The sequence below is a fragment of the Lepidochelys kempii genome, chromosome 10 (genome assembly GCF_965140265.1).
Source record: "Lepidochelys kempii isolate rLepKem1 chromosome 10, rLepKem1.hap2, whole genome shotgun sequence".
Taxonomy (NCBI): domain Eukaryota; kingdom Metazoa; phylum Chordata; order Testudines; family Cheloniidae; genus Lepidochelys; species Lepidochelys kempii.
In genome coordinates, this window is record NC_133265.1 from 49923917 (window position 1) to 49946050 (window position 22134).

Here is a 22134-nt window from a genome sequence, read left to right on the forward strand (position 1 = left end):
AATAAGCAATGGATAAAGGCTAATAACACCAATATTTGTTGACTTTACCTGCAAACTTTAACCATATTTAAGCTGTATATAAAAGTGGTGTATTTAACTTCTAGATGATAATGACCTGGTTTTCGGAAGTGCTTAGCACCTTTGGAAAGCAGTCCATCTTTGTGTAGAAAAATCTCTAATTTCTCTTCTTGTGCTTTTTTTTCCAACTTTTAAATTGTATCTTCAATTCTTTCCTTCAGTTAGAATCGATGGAAATAAGTATCAAATTCAGTACATACAATTTTGCAAATTAGTTTACTTCATTAATTGTTCCCCTTATTTATCTTATGAGTGTAGTGCACTGTTGTTAGCACACTACAAGCTTGGATGCTTAAATATTAGAATAATAGTATCTTCTTAAAATAGTTATTGCTGATTAAAATAATTGTTTTCTTTACAGGTAAGTCTAAATGGCAAGTAGGTGGAAAATCTAAGAGAGTGACTCATGGAACACATAAACCTACAAAACAGGTATATATGTTGAACTTTTCAGTTTCTTTTTAATTTCAATTACAGCATATAAATGTCATGAAATAGAACTAATATATTCAATATTGTGTGCGCATGGATGCATGTGTGTATATAAATAAGATTACATGCACACAACTGTCCTAAAAGAACATTATTAATGTTGCAAAGTTAAGTACACAGAAATTAGAAAATGCCACAATTAAGGTTGTCTCTCCATGCAACCTTAATTTGGCTCCCATATGCATTATGAAACATTCTTTAATTCTTCTAGTGATGTCACTATGTGTATTCTATGTGTGGGTACTTGTGTGCACCATGCACCAAAGTCTGGAAGTTCTTCAAAGCAGCGTCCATTGGCCTGCACAAGCGCAGTAGCTCTCCTTGTGCTCCCGACCCAGGATATAAGAGGCAGTGTAGGTTGATGCCTCTCCACCGCGTGGCCCGAGTTGGAATCATGTCCCCCTTCACTTTGTTTCATAACCTATATAGAAAACATTTGTAAATAGTTATATTCTTAGCTATGTAGTTAGCAGTTAAAAATTGAGTAATATAGAATATTTCTTTCTCCCTGGTTGGCAAACCTGTCCCCTGGCTCCAGGAATATGCCCAGAGTCCCAGGATTCAAGAATTGCACCTCTTGTCCTTGATCCTTCTTCATCAGTGACGAACATCAGCACTATCTGGGTGAAGCACATATCTCTGCGAAGTGCAGTATGTGTTGCTCCTTCCCACCCAGCACTCAAGAAGACCGGGAGCTTCACCTACGGAAGCACCCGATGGAGAAGGCTATGAGGCCCCTCTCCAATCCAGGCCAGGGACGGTCTACTGTACTTTGGTCTCAGCATCCTAGCCGTGCCCTTCCAAGCACATGCCCTAGAATAGGTGGTGCTGGAACACTTTTAATAGTGGGAGTGCTGAAAGACAGCCCCCTTCCCATTGTCTGCCCCCTTCCCTCCCAGAACTGCGGCTGGGAGCAGGGCCGTGCCTCCAGGAAAGGGGGACCCGGACAGGGTAAGGAGGCCGAGGCTTGGGCCACAGTTGGGGGCAGGGGCGGGTCCAGGAGAGGACCCTGGACACGGGAGCAGCAGCTGGGACCCCGGGAGCAGGGCCGGGAATCCGTGTGCAGGGCAAGGAGCGGAGCCCAGACGTGAGGCCAGCAGCTGGGACCCTGCGTGTGGCCCCCCGCACTCCTCATTCTTGCGCCTATGCCTGAAGTAGAGCTGTCAATATCTAAATCCAAGGACTCTTCTTCCAGGGTTTCCTCATGAGAGAAGAGGGCTCTCTCATGGGCGCAAGGACAGATTCCTGTTGAGGACAGACCATAAGAAACGCACTTCCTCCCTGAGCTGGTCCAGGTTGGGTGAGACATTGCGAGCAGAACCTAAGTACCTGGCTCTAATGAAGACCCTCAGATCTGAGGACAAGATACATAAAAAGAAATATCTGCCAGTTCCATCTGTCACCTCAATACTGAAGTGTAAGGATAGCTGCTTGCCAATTCTGTCTACAAGTGCAGGTCTGGACCCATTATCAGTACTCTCTCATCTCTTTAAAGACCGTCTGGTCGCTGCACTGGATCTATCAGACTTAACTGCAGGAACCCCTTGGACACCAGGATGCAATGAGACTTATGTGACACCAAAGGATATATTCCTCCCTTATCCACAGTCTCTGATTCTTTCAGCCCTCCTAACGGATGTCCTTACTCCCGAGGAGGAGCCTACATCACTGACCCAGGAGCCATCTCACCTCCAAGCATCTGGTAGGAGTGCCCCGATACCAATGGCACTGCCACTATCGATGGAGCAGTCCTTGGACTCAGATGAATCAGAGGAGATGGCTGCACTGGTATCTCCGCAAAGGCAGTTGAGCCCTGATAGACAGTCAAAGGGTTATGCTTGCCATTCCGCCAGGTTACAGCCTCCCCAGAGGCCGCTAGTACTGTTTTCCTTGGGTCCTTTGCAACTGATCAATCCCTTTTTCTGGCCTTAGAGGGGGCTGTGGGATCCTTATAGCAGGCGTCCGGCCCCTCTCAGGAGTCATACCGCTCCTCTTTCTCTTGCCAGTTGGTTCTCTTGGTGTGTGAAGAGAAAGAGGTGGAACCAGATCCGCAGATACCAATGATTCCGACAGGTGACTCTTAATCAATCCCGGACGAAGCAGTCACTACTTCCTTGCCTTTTCTGCTGGATGACCATTGTCAATACCAGGAGCTGTTACAAGGAGTGGCCAGGGACCTACAGATCCCATTAGAGGAGGTCCAGGACTCTTAACACTGGCTCCTGGTCATGTTGCAGCCAAAGGCCCCAGTAAGGTGGGCTCTGCCCATCAATGAGGCCATACTAGAACAAGCTAGAGCAGTATGGTGCGCTCCAGCATCCTGTGTCTCAACACTAAATACAGAGAGATGGTATTTTGTTCCTGTGAAAGGGGCTGAATTCTTACTCTCATCCTGCACCCAACTCTCTGGTGGTAGAGGCGACTGTTGAAAGGGCTAGGTCTCACTAACTTTACATGTAATGTTGAGGCATACCTATGATTGACCAGTAAGTTATTATTTGTCAGTGATACCTCACCAGGCATATTTTGTGCAAAGATTAGCAGATAAAGGCTCTAAGAGATTGGACCTCCTGGGGAGAAAAGTCTTCTCCTCCCCAGGCCTGCAATTTTCTGTCACCAACTACCAAGTGTTAGCAAAATACAATTTTCATACCTGTTCTAGGCTTGCAGACTTCACAGACAAGCTTTTCACAGAGGATGGTCCAATTTCAGTCTCTTTTAGGGAGGGAAAGCTAGTGGCAAAGGTGGCTCTTCAGACTGCAGTGGATGTGGCAGAAACAGCTTCTAGAAGTTTGGTCTAATTATGAGGAGGGACTCCTGGCTGCAATCGTCAGGGTTTCCTGGGGACATCCAAAACACCATCCAGGACCTTCCTTTTAACAGATTGAATCTCTTTAATGAGAAAATGGATGAATCCCCTGCACTCGCTAAAAAACTTGAGATCGACTCTGCATTCCTTGGGGATTTATACTTTGGCCCCCAGGAGGATATACCTGAGGCAACTTTGTAGATCAAGTCTACCCCCTCCTCATGCACCTTTTTACCAGTGCAGTGCCGAGCTACTGTGCAAATGTCAGAGGATTCAGAGGCCTTGCTTCTCGGCCCCCTCTATTGCCGTAGCCTCTACTCACTGTCAACCACCACCCAAGAGCCACTTTTGAAGTGTGTTATAATTTAAGGGTACATTCATAAAAGCCCTTACATGATACACTAATGTTGTATTCAATTAGTTGCTTCAATTGCTTATCACTAGCGGTTCAGCCCTCTGTCTTTATAGAGCTGTAAACCTTTTAAATGGATTCTTTGGAAGTTACCCCTCAAAGGAAAATTTATTCAAACAGTGAGGAAGGCGGCATGGAGTCTGCTGGTGGAAGAAGCCGAATGCTTTTTTTTTCCTCCTAATTATGTTTGCTGGAATGCAAATCGTTGTGTTCCCTGCTATCTTTGTTCAGATGAACCTGTTTACTACTTACATATAAACTGAGATAAACGCACTCCTTTGTTCAGGATAAACCTGTTTAACAACTTTTGCCTAGGCAGGGCTGTCTGCTTTTGAACATGTGCTATTAACACCATACAGATGGAATTCATAACTTTACATATAATGTTGAGGCATACATATGATTGACCAGTAAGTTACTAGTTTTCAGTGATACCTCACTAGGCATATTTTGTACAAAGAATATTACAGTAGTGTGTAGGATCTGAGTAAGGGGGTGCTTTGAGTCACATGGACACACACGGCATCTCTGTGCCAGATTTCAAGCCCCTGCTCCAATTCATGGAGGCCCTAGAGCTTTTCAAAGAAAAGGTCACTGGAATTTTTTCGTGTGAGGAGAACAATGTATTTTTCCCTAGCTTCATACTCTGCAATGGCTGAATCATGTTGGCTGAAAATTTCCCCAAAAAGTTCAGCCTGTGATAGACACCTGGCAGTCCAAACAGTTAGTTACAAGCAAAAACAGGATTTTACAATGGAAAGTGTCAGGCAACATAAATAATAGGCGGTGCTACCAGCTTTTCCTTTGATATTGAACTAATTATATAATAAGTGTTATATTAACAAAGCAATACATTTCTGCTTCTTGTCATGTTTGATCCTTTTTAACTGTTCCTCCTCTTTGATATAACAGTTTTAGCTTAACGTTTTGATCTGTAAGTCTGACAGTCTTTGATATTATGCATCATGGGAAATGTTATAAGGGAAAAAAAGAAAAATGTTCCTTTTTTATGTAAGTGAATAGGCAAGTTACTTTTCCACACTGCTCAGCAATTGGTATTCCTCTTTCTTGCTTCCTCTCCTTGCTTAAAATGCAAGTTAGATAAGATTTCCTTTTATTTGAAAAAAATTCTGATTTAGGCCCTAATCCTGCAGTCTGATCATGGAAGTGGAACTTTAATGGAGTAATTAGGGTTTCACGTGGAAGGGTCTGCCCCCACAGATCTAGTTTGGCACAAGGATGATCAGCTCCACCCTTTGGGTTCAGTTTAATTAGGTCCACTGGGAGATGGTGTAAATATTGAGCTTCAAGAAATATATTCTCCATTATTGCCCAGTTGGCTTGAACTGGAGTATTGGAGGCATCAGTGTGAAAACCTCATGGATACAACTTTAAAAATAGAAATTTTATGTTTTTGTGGCGTTTGTTTAGTCTTTTAAGTAAAAATAAATCCCAAAAGTGCCACAGCTCTGTTTAAATTCAGGCAAATATGCTTTTAATAGCTTCCTCTTCTGATCTTATCAACTTCTTCTTCCCAAGGTGTTGACAAATTTACATTCAAGAACTTCTTGCCATTCTCAAATAAACATACTTTATACTTGCTAGAACTGCTTCCTTTACACGGTGGAGTATTGAAACTTTTGTGCAAATAGATGAATAGATTATTCAGTTTTTAATATAGGAGCTTTCACCACATAACTGTAATTTGCGATGCAAGGAATATGTGTTTCTATTTCAATTTCAGTTTAAAAAGCATATAGTTTTCAAAAAAGGCAAAGGATTTGTTAAAGTGTTTACAAACATCTATGTATGATTTTGTTATCTGACAAATACTTACACTGTTGAAAATAGATAAAATTTTGTATATAATAAGGCTTTAAAAAAACACTGCATCTTATGTATGGTCTCAGACTGCTTACTCTCTTTAATACTCAGTAGAAAGCAAGGGCTCTTGCAAACACATTTTGTTTGTAGCTTGACACACTTGAATAATCCCATTGAAGTAATTGGCATCCATGGGACCTACTTGCTTGTGTCATGTTAAGATGCATGATTGTTTTCCAGATCTGAACCTTAGCGTACAACTAAATTGCTCCAAAGTGGATGGGGAGGATGAAGGGTCATTTTCCTGCCCTATCCCTCTCCAAATTGGCCTGTTTTAGAGAGGGGAGTATATTGCACTAGGAGCATACAAGGGAGCTAGGGAAGAGATTGTCTCTCTGGAGGTACACTCCGTTCTGGAGTTCATACTTGGGCAGTGCGTCTCTGCATTGCCATCAACGTGAGCCTAGCCCTGAAAAGCACTAACTGGTCAAAAGCAGAGAGTTTTGCAATGTATGTTTATACATTTTAAACTTATTCTTAAGAGGTGTAAATTTAATAAAATGGTGGTGCTGCAGAATGCTTACCCATTTGACTACAGTATTGAAAAACCTTTCCTCAGCCCTCTTTTTGCTTGTTATATTTATTTATACTCTTCAAAAATAATGTTAAATTTCTTTATGCAACTGTAGTAAAAATTTGCAATTAAAGGTTTAGTTTAGCAATTTACTGATACTTTATTTAGAAATAGTGGTACTGTTGCTGATAACAAGCATTAAATATTTGTACAGAATGTAGTTATCATTCATTTATAACCTTGATAGTATTTTGCATTAGAAATATTCAGTGTCATGACCATTTTAAAAATAAAAGTTGAATGCTGTGTTTCACTGCTGAATAAAGGTGGTGCCAGTAGTGCTATGGCAAAGTTGGTTAACAGCCTGTTCAGTTTGACCCTTTTCAAGTAGCTAACGGAGGGTAAATGCCAAGCATCAGACACAATCGGCGTTCTTTCTTAATGGTTGCCTTCCTCTCCCTTGAGTGGCAGATATCAAACTGTGACAATTTAAAATGTACAATGTTAGAACTGACTGGTGCCTGGGGACTTAAAATATCCTTTCCATTAACTTCCACTGCCTCACTGTCTACTCTTAGCTATAGTTATATTCACAAAAAATTTGTTTCCCACTTTATAAGATAACTGATCGTATGATGGAACCTTTGCTGGCATAACTGCTGTATGATTTTATTCTAATTATGTAGCAGTCTTTATGCTTTGGATAGAAAAACAGGTGTCAGTTCTTGCACAATAATTGTACTGCTTGCATATGTTTGTCTATATCTGAATTAAATCCATATTATTACACTAATGATGATGGGTAACTGTAGATGTTGCTCAAGTGTTATAACCAAGGGAACCATATATTTTACATTGTGTGGGTAGAGTGTAAGTGCAGAAAATATTCTTCTACATATTTATTTTTTCTGTTTTCTTTAAAATAACAAAACAGCATTTCACTGTCACAAAGGGGCAGATCTACCTCTCATTGAAGTCAGTGAAAATCTGGGAGTTGGATTGGGCCCCAAGCGAAGATCAGAAAGATTTAGGCTGGTTTTGTACCACAGACAGTGCATTGGTCTGCTTCAGAAGACGTATTTAAGCTTCCCTTGGCCAAAGAGGCATTCTGCTTCCTGAGCAAGTAGAGATCAGACACATCAATTAAGTGATATATTTAAGTTTCCAGAGAGATAGTAAAAGTACCGAAGTGTGCAAGTGAAGAAATTTGGAGTTAAGGTTAAAAAAAAAATTGCAATTCAGAAAGTTAGAATGTCATCTCAGCAGTTCAAAAAGCCTAATTGCCAGAAAGCTCATTTAGTTTCCAACACCAGCTTTTCTGTTCCCTTATTCTCACGCCTTTCCCTTCATCGTGGGACAACCCCACTACGTGCCACATGGAAAAATCAAGTCTTTTCTCTTCCTAATATGAATTATAATAGTATTTCAGAAGAAAATACAAAATTTAAAACTGTCTCTGCATTTCTTTATCTATTTTTTCCTAATGACAATTTAAAATATGCAGTGTAGTTGTACCCATGTCGATCCCAGAGACAGTGTGGGTGAGATAATATCTTTTATGGGACCAACTTTTGTTGGTGTGAGAGACAAGCTTTGGAAGAAGAATTCTGTATTGCTCGAAAGCTTGTCTCTCTCGCCAGCAGAAATTGGTCCAGTAAAAGATATTATCTTATTTACCTTCTCTCTCTAATTTTAAATATAATTTTTACTGAGAAGACTCTTTTAAAAAATAATGAAAATTTTCTCTCTTTTCATCAGGGTGGATTTGATTTAAATCAAATTGATTTAAATTACTAGTCAGGAAGACTCGATTTAATCATGGATTTCTACATAAAGGTGCATTCTTGTTGGTTATTATACCCTTAATACATATTCTTCACAACTCAGAGATAGATGTATGTTTCATTTTTAGAAGGTACACACTATACGTTTTTAAAGTGATTTATTTTGAAAACTTTTCAGATCAGTTTTACAGCTATATTAGAATATGAATGATTATTTGGTTATTTCATTTACGAAAGGTAATTGAAGCAAATAGTTCACCTCCCAATGACTTCATAAATATCTCCAATTCAACAGGTTAATCATTAATATTTGGAGGATTTTCTTGTTATGCTGTATTAGGAGGATAACATCACCAGACAGACATTTAAATGGTTTTATTTAACTAAAACAACAACATATGTATTCTGGATTTTTTTTCTTCAACAGCAAACATACAATATTTTAAGAAAACAAGCATATGAATTTTTTAATTTAGTTAAACATTCAAGTTTTTTTAAAATCAGGTTTGTTTTTGTTAAAATTGTTTTTAACTAAAATAGTTAAATGAAATGTTTAAAAAACCCACAAAAATTAAATCGACTACGTCAGCCAGGTCAACATGACAAACTTAAAATATTGGCTTCTGCAGCTAATTCAGTTGTCTTCATCTTCATTTTCCTGTTTGTTCATGATCTGGAAAAGAAAAACAAGCTTTCCTGCTTGTTCAGGTCCCAAAGGATTTCTCAATTTGGAATAAATTAGTTCCAAGGAAGAAAATAGTCTTTCTACAAAAAGAAAAGGAGTACTTGTGGCACCTTAGAGACTAACCAATTTATTTGAGCATAAGCTTTTGTGAGCTACAGCTCACTTCATCAGAGCTGTAGCTCATGAAAGCTTATGCTCAAATAAATTGGTTAGTCTCTAAGGTGCCACAAGTACTCCTTTTCTTTTTGCGAATACAGACTAACACGGCTGTTACTCTGAAACCAGTCTTTCTACACTGTCAGAAGAAGCTACTGCTGTTAAAAGTGAGTTTATCACTTCAATAGTCTCTGAATCCAAGTGCTTAAGTGACTTCCACCAGTTCACTGGTGTGACTTTCTTTAAAACATCTTCAGCAAACATATATTTCTTGAATGGTTCACCCTTAGCTCTGAAGTTTATTATAGTTGGCATTAAGGAGGGATGATTGCTGGATCTCCATGTCATAGCCAACTCCTCCTCTTCAGCAGTTAAGGTTTGACCCTGGTACCGAGTATTGAGAATATTTGCAAGGAAATGAGCTAGAGATTGTGCTTACCCCATTCGTTTTTTTAATGCTTGTAATTTAACTGTCATTGTATATTTCTCTTTTTAAGTTCTCACTTCGTTCTTTCCAAATTTCAACAGCGTCAGCAATAAAACAGCTATTTCCCTGCATTTTGTTCAAGGCTACAGAAATAGGCTTCAGGGTACTCAGCATGTGTTCAACATTTCTCTTAAGCCCAATATTAAGAACTTGGGCTGTGACAGTGCCATCTATTTTTTCACGATTTTGTTCACAAACTGTCATCAGATTAGGCCAGTTGTTGATTTCGTGCTCAAAATAGTCCATTACTGATTTCCATCGCACGTCTTGTGGGAGAGTTAGCTTGGTTCCTCCCGCTTTTTTCAGAGCAGCTACTGCAAAGTGGTTGTTACGGAAGTATTTTGCAATTTCAACAACATTAGCCTTTATTTCTGGAACATTGAAGTCTTTGGCTAGGAGATGCATCAAATGAGCACTGCAACTGTATGTTATTAGCTCTCTTCACTCTCTTCTAAATAATTTTTTCTCATCTTATCATCTTGTCTTATCTTCTTCTCAGCATTGTCTGTGACCAAGCTGCGTACTGGACATTTGAAATTTTTTTAACAGTTTGTTATAGTTTTTATTGTTACTACTTGTAAGTATTCTGCTGTGTGTGCATTTCCTGATGTATCAATTCCCTTCTTCTTTTGTCACACAAGCACATACGACAGGATCATTGTGGACATTGCTCTACCCATGAAGACTCAGGTTAACAATTTCACCCTTTAGACCTTTTGTACACCTCTCAATTTCTCTTTCATATACTTTATCCAGCAGTTTGCCTGCAACATCTGCTCTGTTGGGTGGCCTGTATCCTGGTCTTCATGACTGAACCATGTTAGTGAAGTGTGGGTTCTCAGTCATCGGAAGGGAGAGTTTGTTGCATAAACAAACTGGGCAATTTTTGTAATCTGCTAGTTCTTATCACAAACTTTTCTATGGTTGTTTCTGGATGATGGAGATTTTTTTTTCTTTTGCTACAGGTGATATGAAGTGAGCTGTAGCTCACGAAAGCTCATGCTCAAATAAATTGGTTAGTCTCTAAGGTGCCACAAGTACTCCTTTTCTTTTTGCGAATACAGACTAACACGGCTGTTCCTCTGAAACTGTGGCTATGTGATATACATGATGTGACTGAAAGACTATCATTGGCAGATAACTCTGAAACTATAGAAAATAATGGTGATCTTGAGGGTGGATAGACTTAAGAATCCTGTATGTTGAGGATGGATTCTCCTAAACAAAACAAGTCAATGCAGTTATTTAATTATTATTACCATACTGCTCATTTAGTATTACTCATTGCATTCACTGACACTCAGTATTGCTTTAAAGGTGAAATTGTAAAAGGAAGATCTGCCTATTTCAGGTTTTTTTAATCACAACTGCATTTAAAATGGCAGTACCATAAAGTAACAACTATATTTTTTGCTCAAACATGAGAATTCAAGAATAGTCCAGAAGGAAGACAGGCTGTCTTTAAGAAAGAAGTATGAAATAAAAAAGATTACCAACCTGAAGATCCTGCATGTTCAGACATATTTCTTTCATCATCTTCAACGCAGCTTTCTCCCAACAAGGAACACTTCTCATGATGTTGTTTCATTCGGGCAACCAGGCCTTCCATTTCTTTGCTGCACTGTTTGCATTTTGCATGCATGCCTGTCTTCCCCACAGGTAGAAGAACTTCATTAAAATATTCCCAAACTGGGTCTCTTTTACGGCCTGCTACCATTATAGGTTTTCCCTTCTAGTGAGAGGATGGTATGGTAGATTTCAAACCAATGAAAGCTACGCTCATAAAGACCTCAAGACTCCTGGAATATGCTGCTCAAACAGTTTCACTTTTGTTTCTACTGCCTGTCCCTCCCTTCTCACATTTATTTCCAGACTTCTTCTCCTTGTCCAGATCTATTCTGCCCCCAACCATCTTCTATTTATTGAACTTTTTGAAACTTTGCACTTTTAGAGAGAGGTAAGGATTGACTCTGTGTACACAAATTTGCAGAGGGACAATAGGGTTGAGGTCTGTTATTTCTCACCTCTATATATTATTTATTTAAAAACAGTTTTGCTGTTAACAAGTATGTTCTCTCTGGAGACACAAATCCACAGTTTGAGAACTGCAAAACTAAGCATCTCTGATGGTATCTTCTAGACTGAGCACTGAGTCCCATTTGGTAGATAGAAAGAAAGATTAACCTAAATAAATATACAGAAGCCCCTGGAACCCCATAAGACTGGGTCCCTAATCCATGAATTATTGGAACTCATTTACAAAACTTTTCTTAAATGTTACATGAATATATTGTCTCATACTACAGAATTAGAATGTATAATCCCTATTCTGTGATGAAATATCTTTGAGCTATAATGTATCGTAATTAAAACTATCTTTAGATAGGTTTTTTCCCTCAAAAAGCATTTTATCAAAAAAATCTGATTTAAATAAAAAAAAATCCTTTAAAAATTTTTTTAAAAAAGCACTGATTTTTATTCACCCTGCTCTACATACAGTAGAACCTCAGAGTTATGGACACCTCGGGAATGGAGGTTGTCCGTAACTGGTAGACATTCGTAACTCTGAACAAAGTGCAGTTTGGGCTCCAGATCCAGCAGCTGATACTCCAGGCCAGGCTCCAGCAGTAGCTGAGCTCCCTCCTCAGCGCCAGCAGCTCCCTTGCCGACAGCTTCTTGCCCTGGGTTGGACTGAGTTAGCAAGCTTGTTCTTCTCCTGGCCGGGGAGTGAGTGAGAGAGAGAGAGAGAGAGTGTGTGTGTAAAAACAATGCATCTCCCTCCAGGTCTGGAGAGGGGCAGTAAAAACAGAATGTCCCCCTCCCCGCCGAGAGGGGTGTGTGAAAGCGGCACAGACCACAATGCTGTTCCAGCTCTGCTGGCTCCAGCTGCTTTGGGCTAGCAGCCCAAGCATCTTCACCTCCTAGCTGTAAGTGGCTGCCCTGTATTTGGGGGTGGGGTGGGGACAGGCAGCCCAGATGTGCCTACTTTTAAGATGCAATACAGGCACAATACAGTATTTGCTTTTTTTTTTTTTTTTTTTTGGGGTCTCTGCTGCTGCCTGATTGGTTACTTCCAGTTTCACATGGTGTCCGGTTGACTCGTCAGTCCGTATCTGGTGTTCATATCTTTGAGGTTCTACTGTACTTGTGTGTAAAATGATTCTTTTGATATGGGTTTAAAGATCATTCAAAAAAATAAACTGACATGTTTAAATTAATTTTTCATGATATACAATAGTAGTGAGTAGTAACTATAGAGTCTTTAAAAGTACGCTATGGACCCTGCAGACTTCTCGGAGATTTAAATAGTACATGTAAATTATCCAATTATTTTAAAATTGTTTGTAGGTACTAAATTTTCTTAAAGTAAACTGAATAAAACAAATCTGGAGTTTCTAGACCAGGGGTTCCCAAACTTGGTTTGTGGCTTGTTCAGGGTAAGCCCCTGGCGGGCCACAAGACGCTTTGTTTACCTGAGCGTCTGCAGGTACTGCCGCTTGCAGCTCCTTCTTACATTTCTACATAGGGTTCAAATTATTAGTGGCTCATAACTGAAGACAGTACTTTCTGGGTCACATAAGCTGTGTGCATGTGTTGGCTATGGGACAAATTGAGATACAAGCAAAGGTTGGGGAAAAGTCCTATCCCATATAATAAATAAGTTAGTCTTCTCCTGCAGTAAAAGGTAAATTATGTTTTTATAACTTTTCTACTAATCTGTCAGTAGTGTATCACATTCCTTTGCAATTCTATGGGCAGTTCAAAGATGTCAATCCTGTGATTTAAGATTGTAAACTGTGTCCACACAGAATTACATCTTGAAGTTCTGTATCTGTAGTGCAACAAGGATAGCAGATAGCTTGCTCCCTCCTTTGGTATTTTATTACTTTGGAAAGATAGTTGAGATTAATTTATTTTTCCTTTATACTTATTTATAAGTAGGAAAACCTTAAGGGATTTTATTTTTGCGTCTAAATTAGAGTCAAGAGACCATAAAACAGAGCCCACAAATTGAGTAGTCACACCTGGTGAGTCACATGCAGTTGTTGAGTTTTCCCTTTTGACTCACAAGAGACAACATGCAAACACCTCACGATCTTGAGACGTGAAGGATAAGAAACTGGGAAAGATGGTGCTTCCCTGCACCAAAACCATGCTATAGATACAAAGACCACTGGTGAGGTTGATGCTTATGAAAAGGTTCATGATAAAATTACATGATGAACATAGTTATACATTTTTCAAATGGGTTTTATGTCCCTCACAAGAGGCAGTTTGTCTCTTTGTTTCCTTGTGCTCCCCTTGTCTGTCCATTGTATCCATTTGTTGTCTCTTGCACTGAGATTATAAACTCGTCTGGTCAGGGACTGTCTTTTTGTATTATGTGTTTGGGGCTGTTAGGCTCTGCTGTAATAAAAAAAATTATTATTATTAAGAAACATGGTAAATGTTGAATAAGAGGTAATGTCTGGTCATAATGCTTGCTAGTTATTTGTATTGCTGGATTAAGATATGGTTAGGAGAAAAGAAACATTAAATGAATATTAGAAATAAATGGTCAGATGTCTGTATTGACAGAGACGAATAGTGGGGTTCAGACATCAGTACTAGGAAAAAGCAAAATTTTCCAACAAAATTATGTAGGCTAGTCAAAATAAGGAAGGATTATGCAGAACTCCTGGTTACAGATTAAATTAATTTTAGAAAACTGCAAGACATATTCAAGATAATACACATGTAGAAAGAGCAGTATTAATGGCTCATATGTGCTGAAATAACAGGAAAAAAAGACAACTGGAACAGGAAAGGTCCAGTGAAATTTAATGAAAATTATTTGGGCTCTGGAGGTTGCTTCATTACAGATGGTAAGAGTATGGAGAATGATTTTCAGTGTGGTTTTAAGGCTCAAGCACTATAGATTGCATTGCACAATTTTCAGTTTCCAGAGGAAGTATTGTCAGTGCTTGGAGTGGTATGACAGCTCTGTGTACGTAGCTCTGGCCTCCATGGATACCCTGAAATCATTAGTTTGGGATCAGAAATCCTTGCTTTCTCTCAGAGAAAGGTCTGGTGGGTACTCCACCAGTTTCTTGTCTTTTGTGTAGATTTTTCCTTAGTTTTTCATTTGTACAGTATGTCATGGAATGCGCTATTTCAAATATTAATATAATGGAGAATGTTTTGCAATTCTTATACTTGCTAGTGAAATGTAAATATGTATATGGAATTGTCAAAGTCATAAATCTTAGATTTGACCAAAATCACTCTTTAAATAAACCATACATGGCATTTGGCCAAAAGCATCAAAGTGTGGATTATTTCTAGCAATCTGCCTTGCTTTCTTACAGAAGGTAAAGTGAATAGGCTCAAAGTGCACACTTTCACTTTATTGCTCTTCCAGTTTCTCATGCACTGTTTTGGTTTGGTTTGCAAAATTAAATGTACTACAACTTTGGTAAATTTTATTGTGATAAAGAAATGTGAGTGCAGCCATTGAAATCATGGCCAATCTGATTGCACTGTGTGCTCCTTCTTAGTTACTAAATGAAATTTACCAAATTTTTTAGTACATTATGTGATGTATTTTGCAGAGCGGACAGAGCTATTTGAGGGAAAGAATAGACTGGAATGCGGAGAAAACCCATAAAAGGATCCAGAAGTTCTAATAGAGCTGATCATCAGTAAACAGTTTGGCAAGTTTTGCCCTCACACATTTGTGCAATTCACTTCTGTTTGGTAGTTACATGTCTGCGAATGTGGCCTATAGTTTAAAATCTTCTAGAAAAGAAGTAGAGACATTTATAGTCTTAGACTACAGTAATTTAAGAATTATGTGATTCTCACCTACTGTTTTACTTTTAAAGATGTCATTTTTATATAAAAATCTGATTTGATATATATGTTTTCCAAACATGCAGAGAAAATTTTTTCATTTAAAGCCAGCATAATTTGTTGAAAGTGGCATTGAATTTATTGCAGTGTCTTTATGATGGAATACTAAAAATCACAAAGAACCTTCTGAGGAGAACAAGGAAAATCCTCTGTGCACTTAGTATTTGCACAGCCTTGGGATCTCTTTTGCACAAATGCCAATGTAAAAAATGTTTTTCTGGTTTTCCCCTAATCCATCTACTTTCCATTTATAACATTGAGACTTTCATCCAAAATTACTGTAGAGTTTGTATTTTGACTCGTATTGCCTTTGGGCTTAAATGACATTTCTACAATGGTGCTCTGTCTCTGTTGAATGCAAACTTTCCTGCCATGAAACAAACTTTTGGCACAGGAGAAAAATGTTTTTCAGTTTTTCAGTGAGGAGCAGTAGGATTTGAACCCAAGCCAATAATTATAGCATCCTGTTCTCAGTATTGTAGTTAAGATTAGTTGTTTTAATTATAAAACCTGCTTTTCAAGGATTTAGTAGCTTGGGCTCTTTTAAATCTCATTGGATTTAATCTTGGAATATAGAAGTGGTAGTCTGTAAGCATTTTTATTTCAGTAACTGATTTAAACTGTTGAAATCCTCATCCCTTTGTTTAATTGATACATCGTGTAGGCACCCTGGCTCATATTATATTGTTTTGGTCATTTTGACACACTGATTGAAAGATGGAGTTTAAAGAATTTGGAATTTGAAAAGGTGGAGTTCTCCACGCAATACTAAAAATGTACTAGTGTCTTGTGAATTCTAGATTCTAGAGATCTCTGCCACAGAAAATATATTCATGAAAGGAGTGCTAAAGGAATGCTTCAAGATAAGAATTATTAAAAAGGAAACAAAATCAAATCAGTTTTTTTCCATTTATGTTGCTTGATTGTTTGGTTAATGATATTAAATGGTTATTTTTACTTTCCATTTAAAGTTGGTTTTGTTTTCTTGTTCTCATGCCCTAACTAACACAATGCTATGTTTGTGTTGGCAGTAATGAGGGAGGTGTATATTTCAACCTTCAGTCTTTTCTTTTGATATGAAAAAAGGATGCATGGGCGCCTTTTTATTTATAAAAGCTTATTCTCCATTCTTTTTGTTTTTGTATTTGATTAGATGTAATGTTATAGTTCTCAATATCTTGCCATGTCTTTTTAAGGAGAATACTGACAACTTTATTCCCGAATTTCCTTTAAATAGTCTGGGAAGTAGCTTTTTGTTACTTTTTAAAAACCTAATTTTCTTTTAATTATTTATGTATTTTCTTGCTTTTTGTATTTCTCTCTATTTAGACAATGAAAATAGACTAGTCAGTTTCACTGATTTATAATCACTTCAAGCAATTTCATGTTCTCATGCACAGAAATGACTGCAGTGCTGTATTATCTGGATTTCAAATGCTGCAAAGCAATATTTATATATTTACATTTGGGTTGGTAGATTATTTTTACAAAACCTAAATTTGGGGCCAATTTTGACCTGCCAGTGACTATAATTCTATTTATTCTTTCATAAATGATGTACATATATTTATATAAAACCCATAGGCTAGGGCTTTGATCTGTTTTGTTCTCAGACCTAGTTAATAGATACATGGTAAAATTGCATGTGATTGAGGATCACTTTGGATTGATTTGGGGTGCTTGCCCCAGTTGCTGGAGACGACCCCCCATACCTGCAGCACTTCTAGTGTGGGAACACTTTCCTTCCTCTTGGCTGTTGTTGTGGGAGAGAATCTTAGGCTAGATGGGCCCAATATCCTGTATCTGGCTGAATTCAATTTTGGAGCTGTCAGCCAGGAAGAGGTGCTTCACATCCCTTTAGAATGTCTTCTATGACTGAGTTACAGCATATCAGTCAGCCAAAGAAAAACCTACCTCCCACCTTATGAAAAGGAATGAACTGAATGTGCAAGCTCAGCGGATGTGTAAGGCTGTAGTAATCATTAAATTATTGCTTTTAAAATGGCACAAAACAGAGCATCTGTGAACCAGCAGTCACAAAGAAAATTTGGGACTGATACGAGCCCAAAGAAAATAGAGTGATCAAATTTAACGTAGCGTTTATATCTCAATAATTTGCAGAGAGCCATAAATTTATACTCCATTTCTCTTCTTTGAAAATGAGAGTAGAAGCTTAAGGTGTGTTTAACACTGCTGAAATCATGACTCTAGAATCAAAACAACAGAGAGTCAACTTCAGACCTGGAATAAGCAAGAGCAACACAATTAAAGTCAATATGCTGGATTTGAATTTGCCTTGTAATGTTTGAGTGCGATGAATGGAAAGTCACCTATACAGGCAAAGACATGAATCTTTTGAAGTATGAAAGCTTCTCTTTGTAACTAGTTTGGTGCTTACTGACTTCTTTACTACAGTGAAGCAATAAAACATTTATTAAAAGGCTGGTCACAGATGTATTCATTGGCCTTAAAACTTGTACACTGAAGTTACCATATTTTAACAAAAAATTGAGACAAAATGTTCTATACAATATCTTTGCAATAACATTTGTTTGATGACAGAATGTACCTGGCATAGTCATTAGCAAAATAGCTTTTGCATCTTCTGGAAACATACTCTTGTCAGAACAAGTAATGGGGCAAATGCAACTTTCCCATCTACATTCAGAGCAGAATATCTTCTGCTACTGCGCAGATGTAAATATTGGGTTAAAAATGTCAGAGAAACAGAAATTAGGTTCTACAAACCTGCCCCTTTTGTTTAAGGTGAGAAAATTTGTTTGAAGAACTCAGTCAGTGGGATATGACGTAAGCCTCAATGAAGAATGTCTTGTTTGAAAGTGTTGACATATGTTGAAAAAAGTATGTTATACAGAAGCCCAACCCCTTGCCACACTTATTTGTGTTTTTTTTAATGTTGTATCTCATCTCTTCAGAGCACTACAGTAGACTGTAAAATAACATCAGGAGCCGCTGGAGATAAAAACTTTGACAAAAGCCCAACAAAAACAAGGCAACCTCGAAAAGTTGATTTGAGAGCTCGATATTGGGCATTTCTTTTTGACAATCTTAGACGGGCAGTTGATGAAATCTATGTTACTTGTGAGTCGGATCAGAGCGTAGTAGAATGCAAGGTAAGACTCTTTCTAAAGTGTTCTGCCCCAGTTATTGCAATGTGTCTCTTGGTGCTGTTCTTGTCATTACAGATAAGCTAAAAACAAGAAACAGAACCTCAAGAACAAATTATTGCATGCTTTAGATTTTAATTGAGGGCCTTAAATAAGAAAGCTGAAAACATATTTATTTTTGCCAAGAAAAAGCAGCTTTCATCTTACACGCTGACTGGTTTGGAATGATATGAAACTTATAGCAATATGTGGCTTTCTCTTAGACTTTTAACACTGCAATAAGATTAATTTATATTAACAAAAAACAAAAACGCCTCATTCAGTCTGTGGTTGATATTTCCAGCAATTGTCATATCCTTTTGCCTGCAGTACTTTTTGCTGTAGGTGGCACTGTTGGGATTCAGCCTGTTTTCACATTCTTTAGTTTCCTGTTTAATGTCTTAATTATACATTGCTCCGTTTCTGCAGAGATAGTTATCACTCTTCTAATTCACTCTCTGGTGGTAAGAAAGTGGGATTGATGGCCAAGTATAAACAATGTCTGGGTGGGATGTCGTTGTAAGGTGTTTTTTCTAATTTTAGATAACCTTGTGTTTGTAATAAGATGTAAAACAGACACACAAAGCATGGTGTCATACAGTAACTCAGTAGGAAAACTGTTGTCTTTTAATAAGAGTTCGTTGTACACTGTATTACTTTATAATGCGTTAAATGATCACAAGAATTAAGAGAAGCCAGAACAATACATCTTTAAGAAAATATTAAAGGCACATTTTTTTTAACATTAAACATGGCTGAAAGTTCACCAAATTCTGGAACCCATTATCTAATCATTGTGATATGTATATATCTACATATCTACATATATAGTTTAAAATAAACTTTCATCTTATCATGTGTATCTAGTTTTCTGCTGAAATCAGAGATGGCCAAATTGGCTTTGGGATTAGCGTACAAATATATTTAATTGAAACCAGGTTTCAGAACTGAACAGTAGCTGGAGGCTTCCAAACCGTTAGTTGGTCTAACACAATTTAACATTTTGTTACTGAACTGTCTTCCTGCTCAGGAAATTTCTCTGATGAATTTTTGTTTTTAAGAAAACCAGTCTGCTTTGTCATGTAATCAGATTACCATTTTTAAACTTTTATGACTGAAGGAAAGGAGTTTATTTGTATCATTATCACATCTTTATAAAGCTGAGACCTCACCTAGAATTCCAGTCATAACACTCAGTCTGTGCTTGGAAGGAAATATATATACATCCCAAACCAAAAATCTTTATTTAAAACAACAGTTAAGATTAGTAAGTGACAACAATGCAGTTACCTGTCACATTGTTTGCCTGCAAAACTCCCCAGGCACTTAAAAGCATAGAAACGAATATTTATGTAAATCCTAAATCTTATACCGCCAAACATATTTAGTAGCTGCATTATTTTCATCATATATAAAGAAATGCCTGTTTCATCACAAAACCTCCACTTCAGTGCAGTCCCAGTGGTAATTAAATATTCATGGTAAATAGGCCCAATGGCCTGTGATGGGATGGGGTGGGATCTGAGTTACCCAGGAAAGAATTTTCTGTAGTATCTGGCTGGTGAATCTTGCCCATATGCTCAGGGATTAGCTGATGGCCATATTTGGGGTCGGGAAGGAATTTTCCTCCAGGGCAGATTGGAAGAGGCCCTGGAGGTTTTCACCTTCCTCTGTAGCATGGGGCATGGGTCACTTGCTGGAGGATTCTCTGCTCCTTGAAATCTTTAAACCACAATTTGAGGACTTCAGTAGCTCAGACATAGGTGAGAGGTTTTTCGCAGGAGTGGGTGGGTGAAATTCTGTGGCCTGCGTTGTGCAGGAGGTCAGACTAGATGATCATAATGGTCCCTTCTGACCTAAAAAACTATGAATCTATGATTGTTGAAATTGTATGTGTGTTATTTTTGTTATAGTACCTTGATTTTTGGAATTTTCTTTTCAGGGATAGCATTGAATAGACAATATTATATGTTCATATATCTTTTAATAGAGTTTTTTGAAGATGAGATACGGGAAAGATGGAAATTTTAAAATAATTTTACTATTAATTATTTGTGGAGAACAGTTATCAGTTATATTTGTTGAGCTGCTTCTTGATTTCTTTTTACATGATGATTGTATTGATTGATTTATTGTGCTCTTAGCTAAATGTCAGAGATAACTTTGGTACACTATAAAGCGGCGGTGACTTTGATAATATATTTATTTTGATTTATGCCTAATAGTAGAATGTTTTGGAAAAGTATTATTTTTGCTTTTTTCTTAGGATTAATGTTGTACATGTAGGTAAGCAGGAAAAAGGTATAATATAAATTTATGGTAAAATTACGTAGGTATATAGGCTTGCCTGTGAGACTGATCAGTATGTCATTGACATGCGTGTACATACATCATTTTCTTTTCTTTTTCAAAAGGATTTTTTGCTGTGTAAGGCTGGTGGTAAAATTTAGGTGCAGCCAAATCTCTGCCAGAAGCTGGTTTCACAGTTGTGGTTCTCCACACCCAAAGCTCTGCCCTTACTCCCTGCAAGGCATATCCTGACTTCTGTCAGCCAAACTTCTCTGGCTGAATGCAGCTTTTATTTCATGGTGCAGAGAAAGGCAGTCACTCAGATAGCTGGCGTCAGCCCACTTAGGGCTTTGTAACTGAGGATTAGGCTTTTGACTTGCACTCAGAACTGGATATGCAAACAGGGTTGAGCATGAAGCACTGGTGTGAGACCTTGTCAACAGTTCTTCTTGCTTAGTAGATGCGCCGCTGCATGCCTTAATTTAAGGGTGGCCTTGGTCAGTCTCCGGTATAGTGCATAGCGCATTACAATAGATCCATATTTGACACAATAAGGTGTATGATAAAACTTTGTATCCATTTCTGATTTTAGAGACTACATCATCCCATTGGCAACATCCTATCTTGTTTATGTTGTGGCATGTTGTGCCTTGTAATACATATCATATACAAGGGCCTATGTTTGTTTTCTAACTCCAGAGATGAGATCCTCTTCCCCATTCCAGTCCTATTCTGCTATTATTTAAAAGGGCTGGAGTGGTGTAAAGGGTCTCTAAAAGCCCTGATTTCATCTAGAGTAGGTTTCCCTTGGCGCAGAAAATGTAGAGGAGAGTCATAAAACTGCCTTCAGAGGAGCCTCGGTGGGTATATCTACACTGCATTTATATACCCTCGGCTGGCCAATGCCAGCTGACTTGGGCTTGTGGGGCTAGGGCTAAGGGACCTTTGGATTGTTTCTTTTTTATTATTGTTTTATTTGTTTGTTTTGAGAATGTTTAATTGCATTGTAGAGGTTTGGGCTTGGGCTGTAGTCTGAGTTTTGGAACCCTCCCACCTCACAGGGTCCTAGAGCGTGGGCTCCCTCCTGAGCCCAAACGTTAACATCTACAGTCCTGCCAAACAGTCCCTTAGCCTGAGTCAACTTGCATGAGCCAGCTGCAGGCTTTTAATTACAGTGTAGACGTAGCCTGAAAGGCCATGGTATTGGGGCCAGGAGGGGCATGGGGCCTCAGCACACAGCACTGTAGTGATTTCAGACAGTACTGTGGCTTATAGGCAACCTAGGGAGACTGCCGTAATTTAGGCTGTCTTCCAGGTGCTGCTTAAGCCCTCAGAGCAATCTAGGATTGGAAGGATGTAAAGGTGGATTAAAGCCACTTTAGGCCATTGCCGCCTGGGCTATGAGCTCTAAGCTATCTAGAGACAAAAGTCAGACTCTTACCCCACCTCTGCTTCTGAGGACAAAATGTCAGCAACAGAATATTG

The 22134-nt window shown here is 38.3% G+C and overlaps 1 protein-coding gene across 5 annotated transcripts in view; it reads left to right on the forward strand.

Annotated features, from left to right (window-relative positions):
- SCAPER (S-phase cyclin A associated protein in the ER) overlaps nucleotides 1-22134 on the forward strand; it is a 345110-nt gene that overhangs the window by 40195 nt on the left and 282781 nt on the right. For 4 of the 5 annotated variants that reach the window (XM_073303508.1, XM_073303509.1, XM_073303512.1 and 1 more), the window contains exons 4-5: nucleotides 440-510; nucleotides 18130-18327. In XM_073303508.1, coding sequence (XP_073159609.1) covers nucleotides 440-510; nucleotides 18130-18327 — 269 coding nt within the window. The remainder of the gene's footprint in view (nucleotides 1-439; nucleotides 511-18129; nucleotides 18328-22134) is intronic. The other variant, XM_073303513.1, reaches the window with a different exon arrangement.